The sequence below is a fragment of the Camelus bactrianus genome, chromosome 12 (genome assembly GCF_048773025.1).
Source record: "Camelus bactrianus isolate YW-2024 breed Bactrian camel chromosome 12, ASM4877302v1, whole genome shotgun sequence".
Taxonomy (NCBI): domain Eukaryota; kingdom Metazoa; phylum Chordata; class Mammalia; order Artiodactyla; family Camelidae; genus Camelus; species Camelus bactrianus.
In genome coordinates this window covers 25,835,020-25,856,181 of record NC_133550.1, presented here as the reverse complement: position 1 = coordinate 25,856,181, position 21,162 = coordinate 25,835,020, and the positions used below count along the sequence as shown (strand labels likewise).

The following is a 21,162-nucleotide window of genomic DNA, read 5'->3' as shown; positions in this document are numbered from 1 at the left end:
ATTGAAAAAAAAAAAAAAAGAAGATCCAACCAGAATTAAGCATAACAAATAAAGCAGTTTAGAACATGGCCCCTCGTGATCCACACCTCCTGGTAGTCACACCCTTGTATAAGCCCTTCCCCTTAAATCTGGGCTGGACCTAGTGACTGGCTTCTAATAAATAAAGCATGGCAAAAATGATGGAATGTCACTCCTGCTATTAGACGGCAAATCTGTAATGTAACCTCTCCTGCTTTGCTGATTCACTTTTACTCTCTTGCTCACGCTGGGGGATGCCAGCCATCCTGCTGTGTAATGGAGAAGCCTAAATAGCAGATAACTAAAGAGGGCCTCTGGCCAATAGCCAGCAAGAAACTGAGGCCCTCACTCCGTCCAACAACCCTGGACTAAATGTTGCCGACAACCACATGAATGAACTTGGAAGTGAATGCTCTCTCCCTTCAATCGAGCCTTCAGATGAGACTAGAGCCCCAGCCAAGAGCTTGAATGCCTCAGTGATGTGACTCTGAGCCAGCTAAGCTGCGCCCAGATTCCTGACTCAAAGAAACTGTGAGGTAATATATGTTTGGTCTCTGAAGCGACTAATTTGCTATGCAGCACCGGATAATCAATACAATCAGTATTTAACTTGCTTTAAAAATATGATGCCTCATAAGTGAGACTAAAAACATAACCACTCTCCTCAAATCTGGCAGCTACAGGAATCTGTCATGTGGCTGGGCTTTAACCTGGGGACCTGGGGGAAATAGTATGCTGGGTCATTAGAAGTTTCAGTTGCCTTCTTCAGAGCCCGATACTCACTTTCAGAGCGTCCCCTTCGTTGCCTTCCACCACTTCCAGAATTAGAGCAGCCAGGATGTTAAAGCCTTGGCAGTACCCAACATTCTTGTTCCATCGGGCGTAGGCCAGCAGGACCCGCTTCAGCACAACCCTGTCCTGCTCAGCCTCCTGGCCGCAGTAAGAACTGCAGCCCGTGCGGTGAAGATCCTAAAATGAGAGGGAAGCAATATTTTTTAAAATAATTCCTTATGCTCTCTCCAAAAACAAAAAAACTTCAGTTATTTGCTATAGCAGTAACTAGAATCAGATTATCAACATGGATTTTAGTTTTCAAAAATGTATATGCAACTTGTACACATGGACCAAAGCTTTTTTTTCTTTTTTTCTTTTTTTCTTTTTTTTTGATTTTCTGATGTGCTGAGGCAATTTCAAGAGGAATTTCAGTCAGGCAAATTTTCTACCTAAAGTATTTCTGGAGTTAACACCAAACGGGACTAGGAATTAACAAAAATTATATTATAATTCTATATAAACTGACAGTTTATTTTAATAATACATCTCAAATAAAACAAGTCATTCCAACACACGTATGCTAGATGCTAACATTATTTCTTTCTACAAAAAAAAAAAAAGATAAATAATATTTAGCTATGAAAACTCCAAATAGTATTAAGGAGCAAAAGAAAAGAATAAAAAAATGCAGACTGAACTGTTAAGAGACACAAAAATCATTCCGTCCAAGCTGTTTTAAAATTTTGTGCAAAAAAGGACAAAAACATTTTCTGTACTATAATATTTAATGAGGGCAAAATCTATAATTTAATTACCAAGTGGAGTCTATGACTTTCAGGAGCTGAATTCATTTTGCTGACTTATTATTCACTTTAGTAAGAAAATAAAAGAGTGTCTTAATAATATGATTGTTATAAAATGTGTATTGCCTTAATTCACAACTTAAACATAAAGAAAATATTTCAAACATGGACTACTTCATCTCTGAGAAACATACTGAAATTCTAAATAAATAACAGCTCAAATGCAGATAATGCAAAAGCTTTTCAAACAAACAATATAAAATTCTATATTTTCTTTTGGCATTTGTCTAAAACAGACCAAGTTAGATGAGAAAATAGCTCCTTTGTAGTTAGTACTTCCTCCTGAAAAAAATATGTTCCAATCTGCCAAAACATTAGCCATCTTCTGGTGGCCAAAATTTAGATGAAACAACTTCCCTTTTAAAACCTTAGCTGAGCATCACACGTAATGTACACACATAAAATAAAAAGCATGAGCTAGAGGCTTATTATGTAAGGGAATAATGATGTAAACAAATCAAAGCAGCATCCTTGGGTTTTGGCACCAGGCTCTCATCAACTGCAATAATCCAAGGCAGGTGAAACACAGCGACCTCCACAGCTGGCTTGAACAGTTGACTGTCTGATTTAAAGTAAACCCACCAGCTAATCTAACCACCTTCATAAACTGACAGTTAACAAATTATCAAAATCCTAATAAGAGCCTTATTATTCTAATATGAAATACACTTAACTTTAAATTTTTCTTGGTGACGTCTATGTAAAAACCCAGTTAAAAGCAGCAACCCATGCTGAAGAAAAAAAGGAATTTCAATCTCCTATCATGTGAGCAAGATAATAACTTAAATATAAATGGGAACACTTTCTTTTTACTGGCAACCTACAAAATTATGAAGACAAGACATCATCATGTTCCCCATTAAAAAGCCGTTAAATGATGAAATTAGGAAGCAGGAAATACACGGACGTCAAACCAAAAGGCTTATACAGCTCACAGCAGCTCAATAACAAAAAACAAACAACCCAATCAAACCATAAGGCTTGATCTTCTGTCCAGAAAACATCTGGCTCCTAGACTCTGCCTGCTAAGTCAGGACAAGAGACCAAATCCAGGGCATTACCTTGACTATCTGAATTCCCATTGAGTCATCATCAGGATTACTCCTTTCGTTGAAAGTGAAGCGCATGGTTTTGTCCCAGTCAATGGCTATACTGTGCAAATAATGATCGGCCAAGGTCAACCAAACCTGAAATATTAAAGAAGAAGAATGCTAAAGTAAAATACATAATTTCACCTTTTTTTATTAGGAAATAGTGATTGCATTCACCAAGAAAATGAGCACTTCTCCCAGACCAGATATGGCCCACATGTAGAAACCTCTAAGAACCTCGCTGAAATGATGCTGTACTAAGTTGCCCCAATTAGGGACTTTCATTTATTCTTTCAAGTAATATCTGTTGAGTTTTTACTATGTACCAAGCAATGATCAAGCCATTACAGATATTATTAAGAAAACAGAAAAGTCCTTCAGTTCATTGGAATAGCTACTTTATCTTGTACTTGGCTCTGTATAGCTCTCTGTGCTTGGGCAACAGCCACCTGGTCGTTTTCTACCCTTCTGGTAGCTCAGGTCAATCCTGAAATCATCACTGACATCCTTTACATTCAATCCAATAAAAATTCACGTCAACCTAGCCTTCAGAATATGTCAGAATCTCACCCCTCCTCCCCATCTCCACTACCACAACCCTGATCCATCTCTTGCCTGAATTAATGCAAGTCTTTTACTGGTTTCCTGCTGTTGTCCTTGTTCCTCATATTCTCAAGTTAGTAGCCAAAAGTGGTCCATTTAAAATATAAGTTGTTATTCCCCTGCTTAAAACTCCCCAGTGCTTCTCATCTCACACTGGGCAAAAGTCCTTCTATGGCTATAAGGTCCTACGTGATCTGCCATCCCCCTGAGGTCATCATATTACCTCTATGACCTTCTCTCCAAATGTTTTCCTCTTTGTTCACTGAGCTTCAGCCACCCTGGCCTCTTGCTTTATCCTTTATCTTGCATACTCTTGAGATGATCTCACCTGAGTGTTTCCTGTTTGGAGTGTTTTTCCAGCGGGTAGCGACGTGGCCAACTGTTCACCTCTTTAAGGGCCCTATTCAAATGTCACCATGCCATTTACAATGCTGCCTTTTTACCTCCATTCCCCTACACTCTCCTTATTCCTTTCTCTGCTTTATTTTTAGGCACATCATTTATCACTATCTGAAATACTTTATATTGTACTCACTGTAAACTCCATGAGGACAAAAATTTTGGTCTACTGGGTTTTTTCCCACTGCCACATCCCCAGTACCCCCAGAACAGTACCTGGCATAGAACAGATTGAATTAATGACTAATGAAGAGAGACCGATTTCAAATTACTAAATCTAGAATATCCTTTTTAACATTCCAGACACTTTAAAGAGGGATAGAGTGACAGTCCTTTTGTATTTGAGCCATCCAAATCCTCCTCACCTTTCTCCTCCATTCCTTTGGTATTCCTGTTGATAGTCTGGCAACTGCCTTGAGAGCATCATACCACTAGGAACAAAGAAGAAATATTGTCAAGGTGATAATACTGACCTGGTTAAGTACTTTTCAACTTTTTTTTGCATCTTGACATTTGTGGAGTATGATAAAATTTACACAGCACATTGGAGTAAACAGTCAGAGCTTCTTTCAGACAGATATGACTGGTCTGAGGGCTATGACGGCCCCAGGCTCTCCCACTTAGGTACCGTTAACACACCTGTGACGCACCTGCAGTACACACCCAAAGGTTGGGAAGCTCTGGTTCAGAAATCAAAACATGTATTATAGATTCAGAATAATAACATTTGGTTTTCTACATTTTTTCACACTTGCACCATTAATAAAAAGTGCAAAATTTTTCATTGCAAGTATAAACCCAGGCCACTTATAGCTTCATAAGTTATTGTACCTGCAATTTTAAAAACTGACTCATATTCTTATGTATATCCAAGCATATGCTAGTTTTCCCACTTTGAGAATATAGCTCAGTGTACTCTGTAGATACCCAAAATATGGGTATTTTCAAAATTTAAAAAAAAAAAATTACCTGCTGAAAACCATTTTGACCTAAAGATGGCTCAAGAGTGAACTTCAGCTTTGTGTCAACTCCTAAAAGAAAAGAAAAAATTCATAAATGTTATTTGGGGAGCAAATAACATTAAAATAAAACTAAAAATTTTCAAAAATAAAAGTAAAAGTTAACCTGACTCTGAGTCATCATAAAATTTTTAAAACATCTATTTTTACTAAATTGTAGTCAATTTTGTTAAAAGAAAAGGAATATTAAGTATTAAAATAGAAAAATATCCTGCAGCAATAGAATGGAGCTTGGTGTGTAAAGGAGTGTAGAAGGTTGCACTTGATAAGCTGCCTCCAGCTGCCCCAGACAATCTCCACCCCTTTCCTGGAGCCCTGATGACCTGCCTGCCTCCTAATCCTTAAAATTCCCTTACTCCCCTCCCTTTGGGGAGAAGGTACCATTAGAGCATGAGCTCCCCTCTCCATTCTCTGGTCATTGAATAAAAGCCTGTCTTACTTGGACACACACACACAAAAAGCTTATCACACAGAATGGTGGTTCCACAGTTGTCTTTAGTAATGCAAAAATAAAAACAAACAAAAAAAAAGACACCAAGGGCTTGGAGTTATACAGACCTCCATTCAACTTTGGTTCCTAGAATCAAGCAAATTTTTTAACCTGTCTCAGTCTCAATTCTTTATCCTTAAAATGAAGGTAATGTCTCAGTTAACTGTTGTGATGATTAACTGCAGTAAATCACCTAGCATAGTATAATTAATATTTATGAAACTTAGGAAAAGAATTCGCTTCTTAGAGTTTGTTTTCTAGTACACTTGCTTGGACTAAGTCTTTGAAGGAAACTTAAGTGAAATATCAAAAGTTATAAAAATACTGTCATTGCCTTCCCAATTGTGGAATAATCCATTTTAACAATACTATTTGGAAATTTTCATATATTTTAAAATTCTGTCATATATTTATTCATTAAAGATGAGTTTATATATTTAATTATAGACTACAAGCTAAAATATAACTGAATTCTAATTCCAAGTTACCTACAACTTTAGATAAACTTCTTTGACTCAAATTCGAAATCTGTGTAATAAGTGAATAAACAGGAGAATATATAAAGACTATTTGCTATATTCATATTGGGCCTTTTTATTATTACTGAAGTGAAATTACATAAAAATTTTTACTCACTTAAATTCTATTAAAAATAGTATAATCAAATCTGAAAATGCTGTTTCTTCTACAACTTCAAAAATCAATGACATGACATTTTAAGTCACTTTTTAAAAAGACTAATTACTTAAAAGATCGAGTACCAAGATATACCAAACATTATCAATAGCATTCAGTTTTATAATTTGCAATTATCATTTATGAAGACACCTTTGCTTCTATGATGTTGAATGGCAGATTAGGCATACTGAAAACCTCTCCACAATTTCCACTACTTAAGGAGCATTGTTCAGAATTTGTAAAATTATAATAATAAAGTATACTTGTCTTTTTGAAAACATACATATGGAGTCAAGAAAATGGAAAGAGATGTGTCTGATTTGCCCGAGCCCGTGACAGTGCGCAGATGCCTTTCTTGGAGTCCGAGAAGAGTGCTGTGAATACAGGAGTTGGGTCCTAAGTTTCTAAAGTCAAACTGTGTGTCGTAGACAATCCAAGGCATCCAATCAATGCCCTGATAATTCTTTTCAGAGCTTCAGGGCCAAAACCATACTCTGCCTAGACAGATAAGATTTTCTTCTTCGAAGGTATATTAAGTACCCCGGACGGATTCCCATCTCTCTCTGAGATGGTTTAAATGAAGTCCTGCCTCAGTGCAGCGCAATGATACAATGACCACAAGAGTGCCTCCAGCTGGAGCGCATAATTTAAGACAATAAAACAGACCACTTTGTTAGGTTGCTGTCCAGACACGGGGTGCTGAATGGAGGAGCGTACAATCACGACGTTTGCTTTATTATAACAAAGACCAGGAAACCCGGCCCCACGCTGACTTTTTTTAACCGACCTAAAAGCCTCGGATTCCCTGTGTGTATGACCGAATAGGCTCCCTTGACTTTTTCAGAGTACCTACTGGACATCATGCTGATCACCTTGCTGTGCTGAAACCCAGCTGGGGTTAGTCAAAACCACAACTATTTTCTCATGATCAAAAATGAGTCACAGGATTTAACTGGAATTGATCATTCGCCGCCTGCATGCGAAAGCTGAAATCAGGTCATTCCCAATTCTTTTCTTCTAACTGAGTAAGGGAGAGGATAAGGTTTATGTTTCATCTGATAATCACCGGCTGTTCCGGGTTCAGAAATACGAAACACTTTTAACGTGGGAAGGAGATTTCTTTTTTTAAGGGCAAAGGAAGACTGTGAATACTACAGACAGCAACCAGACACTTCCTTGGGGAGAAAAACAAAGAAACCACGAGGTTTGGAAAAGCAGCGACGTGTTCCACCCTTTGGGGCTCAGTGCCTCGGCAGATTCTCTCCTGCAGCCTCAGGATAGCAGGTCCCCAAAGGCCCTGGGAGGCGGCGGTGGGGGGGACGAATCCGCCTGGAAGCCAGCTGGTGCTACTCTGGGGACAAGTGAGCGCTAAGCACAAACACGAGTACCGCCGGCTCCCTCTGCAGCCACCCCTAGCCAGAAAGCCTTATGCCCAGGGGCCGCGCCAGGGCTGGGCTCAAAAAAACCCGGGGAAGGATGCCAGGCAGTGGAGCAGGCGCGGAGTTATGCAGCCTGGAGAAGCAGGGATGGGTAAACAGGCTGAAAACAGAAAGGCCTAGCCTAGCACAGCCAAGAGCGGTCCCGATCTTTAACCACAGAAAGGATCTCTACTTTGCAGGAGTGTTTCCTGCCTGCTTTCCACCTGAACGCTCAAATGAGAGGCTCTAGGCGAGATGATCCCGGCACTCACGAAGCAGAGACCCTCAGGAAAAAGCACCCGGTTTTCCCTTCGCAGTCGCTGCCCTCTCCAACCCCAAGTATCAAACCTGTACTTTTCTCTGCCTCGTACACTTCCCTCAAGGTCTGGCTGCTGGTGAGCCCGGAGCACAGTTGTTTGCACGGTCTCTGATGCCCCCGGCAGCCGCCAGCACTTTCCCACCACACGGAGAAGGCCGAGCACACCGCTGGCCAGCAGCTCCCGGCACAAGCAGGGCTGGACCGCGCACAGACCGCCGGGTGCGGGCGCGCGGACAGCCGGTTCTCCGCGCCTTGGGAGGCCGCTCCCCACCAGCCCAGGCCTTGGTCCGCTCTCTTCCCTCCCAAGCCGACCCAGCCCTGCCTGCGCCCAGCCGCGGTACCCTGCACCAGGCGGCCCGCGGGCTCTCCTCGACCTAGGCAGAGTCCAGCTGAGGCAGAGGCACCAGCTCCGGGGGCGCCACGCTACTTTCCGGTGCCCCATCTGCCACCCCGGGTCCTCACCCGGCTCCAGGGTGCAGAGCAGCCGGGGCGCGGTCCGGGAAATGCAGCTGCGCTTCTTGAGCACATTGCTCAGGATGGTGCCCACGCCGCCGCCGCCACCACCGCCACCGCCACCCTGCCGCTTCAGGCATCTCCCTCCGCGCCTCAGGGAGCCAGTCAGTTTGTCCTGCCGCATCCAAGAGCGTCCCGGGCTCCTGTGCGGCCGTCGTCCTCCTGGTTCCCCGCTGCCCTGCCGGCGTAGCGGCTTTGCGCGCTCCGGGCTTAGCGAGACCGCTTAGTCAAGGGTCCCTCGAGAGCAGAGAGGGTGCACCCGGCGCTGGAGGGTCGGGAGACCCTGAGGATCACCGCGGGAGCCGCCAAGCACGGGGCGGCAGGCAGGCATCTGCACTGCGGAGCCTGCAAGGCTGAGGCAGGAGAGGGCTTGGGGCGGGGAGGAGGGCGGGAGCAAGCGAGCGCGGGAGATGGAGGCGGCGCTCCCGCCCCCAATCCCGGCATCACCGTGCGCAGGCGGGGTGGCCTTAGCTCCCGAGATCCCAGCCCGCTCCCGGCACCTGCGCGAGGGAGCCGCGGAGCCCCGGAGCCACGGAGCCCCGGAGCCCCGGAGCCCGGGGAGCAGAAGCAGCAACAGAGATTTCCGTGCTTCTCCCAAGATCGGGGAGGGGCTGGAGGGGGCACCAAAGTCGCAGGTGCAGAACAGCAGCGAGATGCCAATGCCCACCTCATCGGAGCAGCGTAGGAAGAGAGGTCAGCTGACCGCAGGATGAATCTGGCAGCGCGGCAGAGAAGCCGGTGGGCGGTGAGGCACCAATCTCATCCCAAATTGTGTTCACCTCCTTCCTGGCATCTTGGAGAGGCACGGGAAGCACGTTAAGATAATAATAATAATTTTTATTAATGGTTGTTTCTTTTGGAAGAATGGACTTCAAGATAAAAACGTTCCCCATTTAAAAGCAGGGCTTTTTAAAGTGCTTCCCTGTCTCTCCAGCCAAAGACTTCAGTAGTCAGAACTATTAGCGATAATTACTGTTTTAAAAAAAAAAAAAAATTCATTCTTGGAAGGGAGGGTATAGCTCAGTGGTAGAGTGCATAATTGGTGTGTACATGGTCCTGTGTTCAATCCCCAGTACCTCCATTAAAAAACTTAAATAAACCTAATTACCCATCAAAAAAAAAAAACGTTTTTTTTTAAAAGTCATTCTTAAACTACAGCATTCACCAATGCAATATTAGTCATAAAGATGAATTCGAGTTATAAGAAAAGAAAGGATGTGGAGGGAAAAACCAAAATATCTGTATATGTCAATATTTAGAAAAGGAACACCAGATGGATTAAAAAATTTAAAAGTATTTATATGGAAGGGAATAGTGTAGAAGAGAGAGGAAGAGAAAACAGGTTTCTTTGGATGTGCCTTACATAATTTTGACTCTGGAATAAAATGGTTTCTTTTTTTGGTGGGAGGAGGTAATTAGGTTTACTTATTTATTCTTGGAGGAGGTATTGGGGATTGAACTCAGGACGTCATGCATGTTAAGTATGCGCTCTACCCCTTGAGCTATACCCTCCCTATTAATATTAATAAATCAAACAAAAGAAAACCCTAAAAATTGAAAAGGAGTGGAAACAAATGAAGCTAACTAAATATCCTGTTGATGGCATAAGAACACAAAAAAATAAGTAACTTGCTTTATAGTATTATGACTATCAGTAGTGGTACACATTCTAAGGCCAAATAGAGCTGCAAAGAAATCTTAAATGTCATTCAGTAGCATTATTGTTATTAATAATATTGGTGTTATTTTTTAAATTCTTATGTACATTATAGGATAAGCTAAATATGTCTTTTCAGTGTGGCAGAAAATACAAGTGTTCAAAGAAAAATTTTTTAATCCTGCAATAGTACATTTAAATTGAAAATAATAGTCTGAACTCATCTTTTTTCTTTTCAAAAATACATATACGTAGCCACTGAATAGGTTTAGAACTAAGGACAACCTGGAAGCAATGAACACCCATCCACCACGCACATCCAGGATGAAGTCTCTGAAAACGATTCTCCACTAAAAGGAACCAGCGCTCCTTTCAGGTATGACTGATTCCAGATCTGGGCCAGAAAATGTATAAGCCTGGAACATCCTGATGAGCTCAGGAAGGAAGGAAGTGCTCCAAGACTAATGGGGTCATGGCAAAATGACATGAAAGCCACATGAGTAGGCTACTATTGGCCAAAGATGGAACACTTTGAGCATCAAAAACAAAGGTAGCTATTGATTGAAAAGTACTATTTTTTAAATGCATTCCTAATGATATTCTGAAAGAACTAGAAAAAGTCATATGATGGGCACACATTTTGTAATCAGTACATTCTGGGCATTGAGAATTACCCTCAGAATTTGAGGACAATGTCAGAAATTATATAACACTAAGCATGAAGTATATATTTCATACATAAGAATCTGTTAAAATGAGATTAGTCATCTGCAAAAGTAAACCCAGGGATATGGAAGCTAATCAGTTATGCCTGCCTGAGGTAAAGATGCCTTGAAAAGAGCAGTACTCTGCCTCATCAATTTAAAAGATGAAGTCACTGTTGAACATGTTCGTGATGAACTGTTTGGCTTAGACTTCCCAACATTTCACACCATGCTCAGGTACAGAAACTGAGGCTTCATCAGACTGATGCTTATAGTTTCAGTACATGTTCATTTTCCTTCAGCTTTCTCTTAATTTTTATAAGATGTCCATTGACTGTTCTGGCCTGAGAATGATCACTGAAAGATGTCTGAAGTTTGGTTTTGGCCAGTTTCTTTGAGGGTACCAGAGAGCCCTGGGTGAAGATGGTGATGAACACCTAGAGTGAAAGGAAGAGAACTGGAAGGAGAGGGAAAAATTCAGAACAAGCTGGTAGCTGCATCTCAGTCTCATCCTCCAGAATGCTCTGCTGCTCAAACCATAGAGGGTTTGTGTTCTCTTTTTATGAGAAACCCTAGCACTGGGCCAGCAGGAAAGACAACCACGCCAGCCAAGAGAGGAGCAATGGGCTGTGCTCTGCAACACTGTCTCTGGAGTACAGAGGAGGCCATCCGGGGCTGGCTGACATCCGCCACGCACACCAGCGCACTCCCTCTGGCTCAGACTCCATGCTCACCGAGCAAATTTCTCACTGTCATTTGGCTTCCTGAAGAGACTCTGCTGCCGAGGAGGGAATACACTGACCAGTTAACAGCACTCAATATCCCTGAGTTCACTCAACTCTCAGTAAGCTGAAGAAATCAAATGTCTGGGCTGCCAAAGCTCAAGTGTAGACCCTAGATTGCCAACCCACCCAGATATGTCATGGCTGACAAAAAGGTCTCTCTCTGAAATTCTTCAGCTCCAGCACTTTTCTTCCTATTAGTGACAGGGGCTTGTTTACTTTCAAGATAAAAATTCTACATTACAGGGAAACACTGACTCTAAAAAAAAAAAAAGTTCTCTTGAAAATGTCCCCTTCTAAACTACATAGAAATCGAAACCAGCCCAAAAAAAAAAAAAAAATTAAGAGCTTCTACTATTATAGCAATACGTAACAAAGGAATTAAATAATATTATTTTGTTTACATTGGAGAGGAATGCCAAGACTGCCAACTTTTGGAGCAAACAGATAATTAAGCACTAAAATACAATGCTCTAAAAACAGCCACAGCATAAGCCATATATTTATTATATGACTCATAGTTTCTTTTTCACGTCTGGAATATTGTTTTCCAAAAGCAAAAGACGTCATCTGAAGTCAACTTGCAGAGGAAACAATGCCAGCATGAACTTTGCTTGAGGATCTCAGGTGGCAAAATTTCCAGCCAAAGCCAACTTGCCATCACCCTCTACTGAGTGATCTTTACTAGTCAAATAATATTAGTGCATTCACGTTTGGGCAAATCATACCTTGATGGTCCAGAGCAGTTATGATTTAACCTGAATTTTGGGGAAGGAGGGCTCCATGAAAACTTCACATCGGATGAGAATCTGTTTCTTGCCTTGCTGAAGAAAATGAGTGCTTAGAGGAAACACCCTGAAGTCAACGCTCTCTTCAGACCTGCCTAAAGGCAGGGCCTTAATAAGTAGCTGCTTCAGTTCATTATCCAGGACGGAGCCCACACAGCTGTGAGCTCATGGTGGCAAGCATCATAACCATTTTCCCTCACGAAAGAGACAGAGGCAGGGCAGCAGGAAGAAATCGAGGGGAAAGAAAATAACTTCCAATTATCTGACACAGCGCATGCCGTACATAGGACATTTAATTTTCTTTCTGTATGATTTCTCAGTCATAAAAATCTACTTCTCTACTTAAAAATAGGCATCCTTGAAGACACTCAGGTGTGCCTTTTGTATTTTGTTTATCTCAGAGAAAGGATACTGTCGAACGTGGAACCAAGGAGCTTTGAAATTCCAATGCCAGCTCACACTCAGTTTTCTGCCTTCTGATAGTCCCTGTTCATGTTTTTCTCAGGACCATTCTTTTTAATCAGATACTTTCAAAAACAAAGCCACTCTTGACAGTCCCCCTAAGCACGCTCAAATATTCTGGATGAAGTAGTGAAGAATAACTAGTTTTATTTACAGACCAGAAAGTTTCCAATTCAAAACTTATCTAATATAAAAATGTAATTCCTAGCTGGAGTGGAAGTCCCATTTCAGAGAACCATCCTGGAAATGTACGTAAAACCCTGCAGCCGGGTCCATGCAGTCCCAGACACACAGCTAACCCGAGATTTTCTATTTTCTAGGAAGTATTTCCTTGCTTCAAAATAACTGAAATTGATTCAATACCACTTGAGGTAGGTTTGTGTTGACCACAGAAAGACATCTTTATATTTCTTTTATTCATTCATTCGTGAAATAAACATTTACTCCTCAAATGCTGTAGGAAAGGCATTGTGCTGTGACCCATGGGGAATGAAAAGTATGAATTCAGTACATTCTCTAACCTCAGGAAGCTTTTAGTTTACGGAGGGACAAAGTGGGTCGTGATAGGACAGTGGAAAAGGTTTACTGAAAATACTATGCAAAGAAATATTGCTATGAGTTATGTCAAAAAGTGTTCTGCCTATGTTTTCCTCTAGGAGTTTTATAGTATCTGGCCTTATATTTAGGTCCATTATGAATTTTTTTTTAATATAGTGTGAGAAGATATTCTAATTTCTTTCTTTTACATGTAGCTGTCCACTTTTCCCAGCACCATTTATTGAAGAGGCTGGCTTTCCCCATTGTATATTCTTGCCTCCTTTGTTGCAGATTAATGACCATAAGTGTGTGGGTTTATTTCTGGGCTTTCTATCCTGTTTAATTGATCTGTGTGTCTGTCTTTGTGCCAGTACCATATTGGGTTTTTTGCTTTGTTTTGTTTTGTTTCATTTCGTTTTGGCGGGGGGGGGGGTCCATAGTGTTTTGATTACTGTAACTTTGTAGTATAGTCTGAAGTCAGGGAGCACAATTACAGCAAATATCTTATGATAACTATAAATGAAGTACAACCTTTAAAAATTGGGAACCACTATATTGTACACCTGTAACTTATATAATATTACACATCAACTATACTTCAGTACAATAGTTAACTTAATACTACGCAAGTACTTGGATACCATTATCTCTACCTCCTCCTAAGTATCATACATCCTAATTTTTCCCCAGAGCGTCATCTCATTGAACTGTTAAATTTCACCTGAAAGCAGACCAAGAAAAAGGTCACCTCTGCTCTAATTATCACCTCTGCTCTAATTTCCAGTTCTGGAACTGGAAAACTGAGACCCATCATTTTAGAAGATGAAATCATTGTTCGACCAGGTCACAATGAAGTAGACAGCTTAGATTTCCCAACCTTTACACCAAGGCATTCTGAGATCCTTTGGACCTAGCTGAGGCCTGTGAAAGGAGAGGTTTCTCCGCCTGTTGATGCAGATTAGTTTGGCTTAGAAATATATGTTCCTAGAGAGGAAAAAGGCGATGCCTTTGAAAATAATATGCTTAATTTTGATGGTGAGAATAGACAAGTATCAGGAAGAGGAGAGAGATTCGAATTAACGTGAATGTTGGTTTGGCTGGCCCGGGAGCCTCCGATCTCCCAGCTGGGTCCATTCAGAAGAGAAGACGCAGAATGTGTGAACCCGACCGGGGAGCTCGTGAAACTGCACCTGGGAAGGCCTCCTCCGGGAGGCAACGTGGTGTGTCAGAGAAGTGCTGGCCGTGGAGGCAGGCAGACCAAGCTTAGAATTCTAACGCCCATACTCACTGGCTCTCTGTTCTTGGGCAAATTACTTAATTTCTGGGTTTCAGTTTCCTCATCTTTAGGATTGCCGATACCTACTTGAGTAACCGTGAGAATTAAGTGGCATGATGAAAGTCAAGGTACTAACACGGCAGTGGTACCAGGAGGCACTCAATACACTTGCACGTGGGAGTCCTTCTTTGTGCTTGTGGTTAGTGTACAAGATAAAGGTTAAAATGGGCCTGTTCTCGGTCTACTGGACGTCCGCCCAGCAGAGGACCAGGACCTGACCCACAGGGAAACACTGACCGGCCAGAACACCCCCTCTGAGGTCCTCACCGGATGTTCCTCTTCCGCTTTCTTCCCCTGGTGCCCTCACTCAGCGGGAGGAATACTGTGTTTAGCATCAGGTCCACTCCAAAAGGCAAAATCAGAACTGCTAACTGGGGTCACAGAGAAGCAGACCTCAAAATGTAAGGAAGCTCCAACTGTAATAAAACGTTAGCCTCAGGAGATCATAAATGTCCTTTCTCTGGAGTTCTCAGGCAGAAACTGCCAGCCCAGCAGTCAGGAGTGCTGTGAAAGGACATTTAAAATGAGGTGAGAGTCAACTACCAATAGGAGTAAAGCAGCTTCCAACACTGTGATTCTCTGAGATCAACTGAACTGATATTCAGAATCTGTTACTCTGTACAAATTTCTCAATCCAATATAAATGTTGACCAAATAGAATACTTCGAGAACACAGTTCAGACTGTTACAGTGTCGGGTAAACTCAAGTCTAAGCAAGAAAGATCCTGTTGGCTTCACTCCTCATTACGGATATTTTTTAAATGTACCATCATACTTTCTTGACTTAAAAAGAGTCGTCTGAACAAACTGAATTTTTATGTATTTATTAAAAATCTTACATTTTCTTTGTATTATTATTCTCATTGTCTAAGAGTCCAGGACAGGTATTAGGAAAGAACTGCAAATCATGTTAGGAACTACCTTAAAAGGGAAATGCATGTCTCCTGAGCTGCACAGGTGACAGGTACCTGGAGGGAAGAGGAATTCTATGGGATGTCAGTCAATACAGGCCTCAGCATTTTAAAGGGTAGTGTATCTGGTGACTGACATTCACTTTTATATTTACCTCCACAGAGATAAGGGAGTTCACCAGGGTAGTCTTACACATGGTCATAAATGTGTTCCAGTTTTTGCAAGTCAACCCAAAGGTTTGGTTATAGAGAAAAAATCCTAGGGAAGCAGACGCTTTTAATAAATAGACTTTCGATGTGTTCCTTCTCTTCTGGAAGCAGTACAGGTGTGGCCTACTATACTCATGGACTTAATATAGCAGCACTGGCACCTTTAATTACCGCTGTCTGTAGTCCCAGTTTATGACCGAGTGTCACTCGGCGGTACGTCAGTCGGGCCTAATGCCAGCATCAATCAATATGCCAGCTGCTAAGGAGGGAACAGGTCATGTCTAAAGAAAGTTACCTCTGGTGTCTCTAAATTTTAAGCCTTCCTAATACTTGAAAACTAAGTCCCACGAGGTATCCTGGGAAAATTCAAAATAATTTTTTAGCACAGGGCCTGACACAGTAGAGACTCGGTAAAATGTTTTAATTGCATCTATGACATAAAGATCAGGCTAGGATCCTGCTGATTGGCCATTTTTAAATGGCACCTGCTTTAATACGTGCATTTCAGACGCCAGAATTCTCCCACCCCCTCACCTGATTCATCCACGCCCTTGAATTATTTATAGGTGGACCTTTTCTTCTCCATAGAGCACACTCCCCTGTGAGCACAGGGACTGACTGACTCACTGTTGTGCCTCTCCCCTCCCTTGCCTGCCGCTGGCATGGGCCTTGTGCACATCTGACACTCAGGACATGAACATTAACAATACATAACATCATGACCTCATCATGTCAAGAGCCAGACCTTCCCACTCATTTAAGAAGGGCTTTTTATTCAACTACAGAGAAATTAGCAGATGTGTTTATGAACAGTATTTTGACTGACATTTACGCGACGTACCAAAAAAAATCCACAAACACTATTCTTAGTCTCCCTGACAAGTTTCCAAAATATGTGATGCTCAAATACCACATATTCGCTCTACTCATCAAATCAAAGATGCTCCTGAAATTCTAGGCATGATTGCAGTCAGCCAGTATGGTAGCTAAAATCACCACCTCTACACAGTCCTGGGTTTGATCCCATTAAATCAATCAATCAATAAATGAAATAAAATCATGGACTCTAGAACCAGCTACCTGGATTTGAAACCTGGCTCCACCACTCAGTAACCATGTAAACTTAGGTAAGTTCATCATCTCAGTTTCCTCATCCATAAAATGGGACAACTCAAGTATCTACTTCATAGGAGTTATTCTAAGGACCAAATGATGCAGGGAAAGCATTTACCATACTGCCTGGCTCTATATAAATGACTTATATCATTAATATATACTATTAAAAGCACTTATAATATTTTTTAAAGGAAAGACATTTTAGGCTTACCCATCAACACTGGTACAGATTACAAACGAAGCTGCCTGGTCACTCAAGCATCTTTGCTCTTTAATTATGTTACCTTCCATTTGGGCAAAGAGATTTTAGTGCAAAACCAGGAAGCCCATAAAAGGCAACATTCATGTAAGTTGACAGATTGTTCCTATTTCTCATCATCTTGATTTTTTTTTTTAACATGTTCCCTGGGGAAAATTCACTTCAATGCAAACAGGCTAATCCTCCCTTGCTCGTCATAAATTAATAAAGCCCCAGCATTAATTACCCAACAGCCTCTTGCTTTGCAAGATCACTGCAAGGGAGAAATCAATCTTTCACAGCAGAATTTAAGAAAGCAATTTTCTTCTCAGTCTTTCTACTCCTCCAGTATTATAGCTTTTTTTTTTTAATAATACAGGCTGTTTTCTAAAGTTTGGTTCAATCATTTTATTTTAAAGGGCTTCCCATCATTCATTAGGAAGGTCTGGTCTTTCAATGTATTTTGATTATTTGCAATATAAGTAAGTTTGATGGTGTACTCTATCCATTCCTACATGTGCTGGCCAATTCCTCAAGTTGGGTGTTGCAAATACACCCTAGAAGGAGAAAGAGCTTGCCAAAAAAATCATTTGCATACATTTGTCAATTTGCCAGGACTATATTTGCTAGTGGAGACGCACAAAGAGAGAGAAGCAAGGATAAGAGGAGGAGAAAAAGAAGTAACTGCCAGCACCAGTACCAGCTGCCTGCCACGGAGCAGGCCCTGCGCTAGGGCTTCAGTGACCTCGTCTCGTTTTAACCCAACAAGGTAAACACTATTTCCCAAGAGATGGGGAGTAAAAGGAGAGTGTGCACATTTATCACCAGGGTAATTTTTTTACTCGGCATGGGGTGGGGGAAATGACTAAAAGAAAATATATTCAAATATAAATAGTTAACTCTGAGTGGTGGGAAGAGGGATTTACTGTATTATTCCTGGTACTTCCCTGATTTTCTTTTTTTCCTGAAGGAAGGAAGGAAAAAAAGAAGGAACAAAGAGGTTAAATAAGTTTCCCAAGGTCATACAACTAATAAGTCGTGAAGCTGAACCTAAGTCTACGTCACTGGAAAGCCACACTCTGTCCACCAAGCCAATAAAATATAACCAGATATTTTTGATCTGAGCAGGATCAAAAAACATTTTGGAAGTCCTGCAAGGAGACTTGTTCACAGCCCCATTTATGTTACCAAGTGAACGAAACATCCATCATTCCCTCAAACTCCCCGTGTATTATTTACCTACTAAAACAAGGTACTGGTAGAGAGAACAAAGCAGCAGCATCCAACAAGGTCAGCCCAGCACTGCCAGCTGAACAAAAAAATTCCACGATGCCGGAGCCAATGAGCGAAGCCCTTAGGTAAGGATTACAGAAGACCAGCTGTGCCCTGCGTGACGCACAGCAGGCATGCAGGAGTTCATCAGAGCCTATGGCGAGACAGGGCTCGGTGGAGCCTCACAGGGCAGTCCTTTCTGCATCAACCCACCCTCTAACTCATCCAGGAAAAATCTAGGCCACCTTGAAGTTCCCCCAAGAAACTGCAAATATGATTTGTCTCTGAAAACAATTTGCCAAATGTGAAACAGGGAACAGGAAGCTGGTTCGTTAGCTGAGAAAGCAACAAACCAAAGGTCCTCTCCATAGAGAGACAATGTTAAATAAATGATGAGGACTTGGGGTATGATCGATCTTGAATCATTTTTGTGCCACTGTTGTGTTCCCCCTCGTGCAGGGACCAGCTGTCACAATCACTGGGTTTCAGAGTTAGGATAACATGAGGTGATTCAACTAAATTGCCCAGATTTTTAAAAACATGTTTGAAAACTCTTGCACACTATCACACACAGAAAAATCTCATTACCCGCTCACTGATGTTGAAGCTTCAATGCCGTGAGTCAGCACTTGAGATGCTCCCTTGCTGTATGTCCAACACTTAAATTACAGAATTTGATGTACAACCGGTCAGAATGGCTATCATTAAGAAGAACACAAACAGTAAGTGTTGGCAAGAATGTGGGGGAAAAGGAACACTCTAACATTGCTGGTAGGAATGCAAACTGGTGCAGCCACAGTGGAAAACAGTACAGAGGTTTCTCAGAAAAACTAAAAATAGAACTACCACATGACTCGGCAATTCCACTCCTGGTAATACAGCCAAAAAAACAAAAAAACTAATTCAAAAAGATACATGCACCCCAAAGTACATAGCAGCATTATTTATAATTGCCAAGATATAGAAGCAACAGATGAACAAATAAAGAAGATGTAGTCTATACAGACAATGGAATACTACTTGGCCATAAAAAAGAATGAAATTTTGCCATTTGCAACAATATAGATGGACTTGGAGGGCTTTATGCTAAGTGAAATAGGTCAGACAGAGAAAGACAAATACTATATGGTATCACCTATACATAGAATCTAAAAAAATACAACAAACTAATGAATAAAACAAAAAAGAAGCAGACTCACAGATACAGAGAACAAACCAGTGGTTACCAGTGGGGAGAGGGGAGGGGGATGGCAGGACAGGGGTAAGGGCAAAAAAGGGTTATTATGGGATTATATGAAATCATGTGTTTGAAAATTTTGAAAATTGTAAAGCACTACAGAATTCAAAGAATCTTTCATTCTAAAAAAAAAACCATAGAAATAAAAAATAAAAACAAAATTGGCGTACAATTTGATTCAAAATGAACTTTAGTCAAAGAGAAACATTTAGAATGCCTCTACCACCCTGCCTGACCTCATTCAGTAAGTTGGGATCACCCAGAGGGATGCTGCAGGCAGCAAATTTAACTCTGGCTGAATCTTCCATGAGGAGAAATTTAGGTTAGGCCAGTGAAGTGGGTTTACCATCTCCTAATCTTCCTTGCTTCCTAGCAGTAAGGGCAGTTGAGTTCTAAGACAGATTACTAGGGCCTAAAGGAAAAGGTTGTCAGGGAGAAATTCCCAGGGGAAAAAGGTCAAAGAACAATTGAGAGCAACAATGTCTAAGACTCGGTTCAACAGTCACCATCCCTCGTCTCCTTTCATGCTGGAGCTTTCCTCCGCGTCACCCTGAGACCTTCAGTGAAGTGTGTCACCCACAACCAGGCTGCAGCCTCATGCCAGTGGTACTCTGGGAACCTTAAGAGGAAGACTGCATTTAGAGTGAAGGGCAGGAGTGCAGAGAAAAGACAGTGCTGCAGGAACAGACAGCACGTGACAGTGGAGAAGCAGGATGGCCCCAACAGGACGGCTGTGAAACCACCCACTCTCCCACCAGGTCCCCTATAAGGGCTGTCGGGAGTGGCGGCTGTATTTGCAATTGGTTGTCTCTAGTTCAGGAGGTCACTTTTCATTTCTCCAAAGCCACGCAATCAAGGGGAGTGGGGGGGGAGGCGGAGCAGTTGGGGGTAAGGGTCAGGATGGGGGCTTCGCACTGAACAGAGCATGGGGGGTGCTGCCAGCAGAGCACCCATCCTCTGATGGGAACAGCTGGGAAGACAAAAGCCTGGCAGGGAGGAGAAAGAGGGGCAGGAGGAGGAGGGAGGGGAAGACATTGTCAAGAGATCCCTAACTCCACGAGGTCGAGGAGCAAGTCTTCAGACTGGGCCTGAAGCATGACTAATCTGAAATCACAAACAAGGCGGGTGGTACAAATCTCAGATGCAGAAGGAAGCCTACGGGAGGAAAACAAATCACAAGATCACACTGGGGAGACCAGACAGGACAGAAAGCAGATGGACGGAGAAAAATAGTTCAGGATGGAGGCTGTAAAGACTTCAGGGTACTAACGGGGTGTTTTTTTATCTAGTACCATATGGATGGCACAAGGACAGGCCTGCTGTGCTTAAAAAGTCAGAGTTACCCCCTGTTCACAGTAGCATTGCTCCCAAAAGCCAAGGGGTAGAAGCAAACCAAGTGTCCATCGATGGATTAATGGATAAACCAAATTGGAATATCATTCAGCCTTAGAAAGGAAGAGATTCTGACACATGCTACAATGACATAGACGAACCTTGAGGACATTATGAATGAAGCCAGTCACAAAAGGACACGTACTCGGTGGTGGCTGCCAGGGACAGAGGAGAGAGAGGAATGGGGAGTTATTGCGTAACGGGTGCTGGGTTTCAGTTTCGCAAGAAGAGTTCCAGAGTTGGATGGTGATGATGGTTGCACAACAATATGACTCGACTTAATACCAATGAACTATGCAGTTAAAAATGGTTAAGATGACAAAGTTTATGTTATA

General features: G+C 42.0%; 1 protein-coding gene and 1 long non-coding RNA gene across 6 annotated transcripts in view; one reads left to right on the top strand and one right to left on the bottom strand.

Annotated features, from left to right (window-relative positions):
* The window catches only part of TBC1D30 (TBC1 domain family member 30), a 73,543-nt gene that overhangs the window by 26,823 nt on the left and 25,558 nt on the right, over nt 1–21,162 (bottom strand). For 2 of the 4 annotated variants that reach the window (XM_074375077.1, XM_074375078.1), the window contains exons 1-5: nt 8,135–8,443; nt 4,718–4,779; nt 4,114–4,179; nt 2,717–2,842; nt 802–987 (exon numbers count right to left, since the gene is read on the bottom strand). In XM_074375077.1, coding sequence (XP_074231178.1) covers nt 802–987; nt 2,717–2,842; nt 4,114–4,179; nt 4,718–4,779; nt 8,135–8,309 — 615 coding nt within the window. In that variant the 5' untranslated portion in view covers nt 8,310–8,443. Of the gene's footprint in view, nt 1–801; nt 988–2,716; nt 2,843–4,113; nt 4,180–4,717; nt 4,780–8,134; nt 8,444–21,162 lie in introns of those variants that run through there. The other 2 variants (XM_074375076.1, XM_074375075.1) reach the window with 1 other exon arrangement.
* On the top strand, nt 8,797–19,805 carry LOC105081355 (uncharacterized). Of its 2 annotated transcripts, XR_012510642.1 has the most exons (5): nt 8,797–8,930; nt 10,098–10,218; nt 12,899–12,949; nt 17,542–17,695; nt 17,897–19,805. It is a non-coding gene; the product is annotated as an uncharacterized LOC105081355 (long non-coding RNA). The 2 variants fall into 2 exon arrangements; XR_836432.3 differs by lacking the exon at nt 12,899–12,949.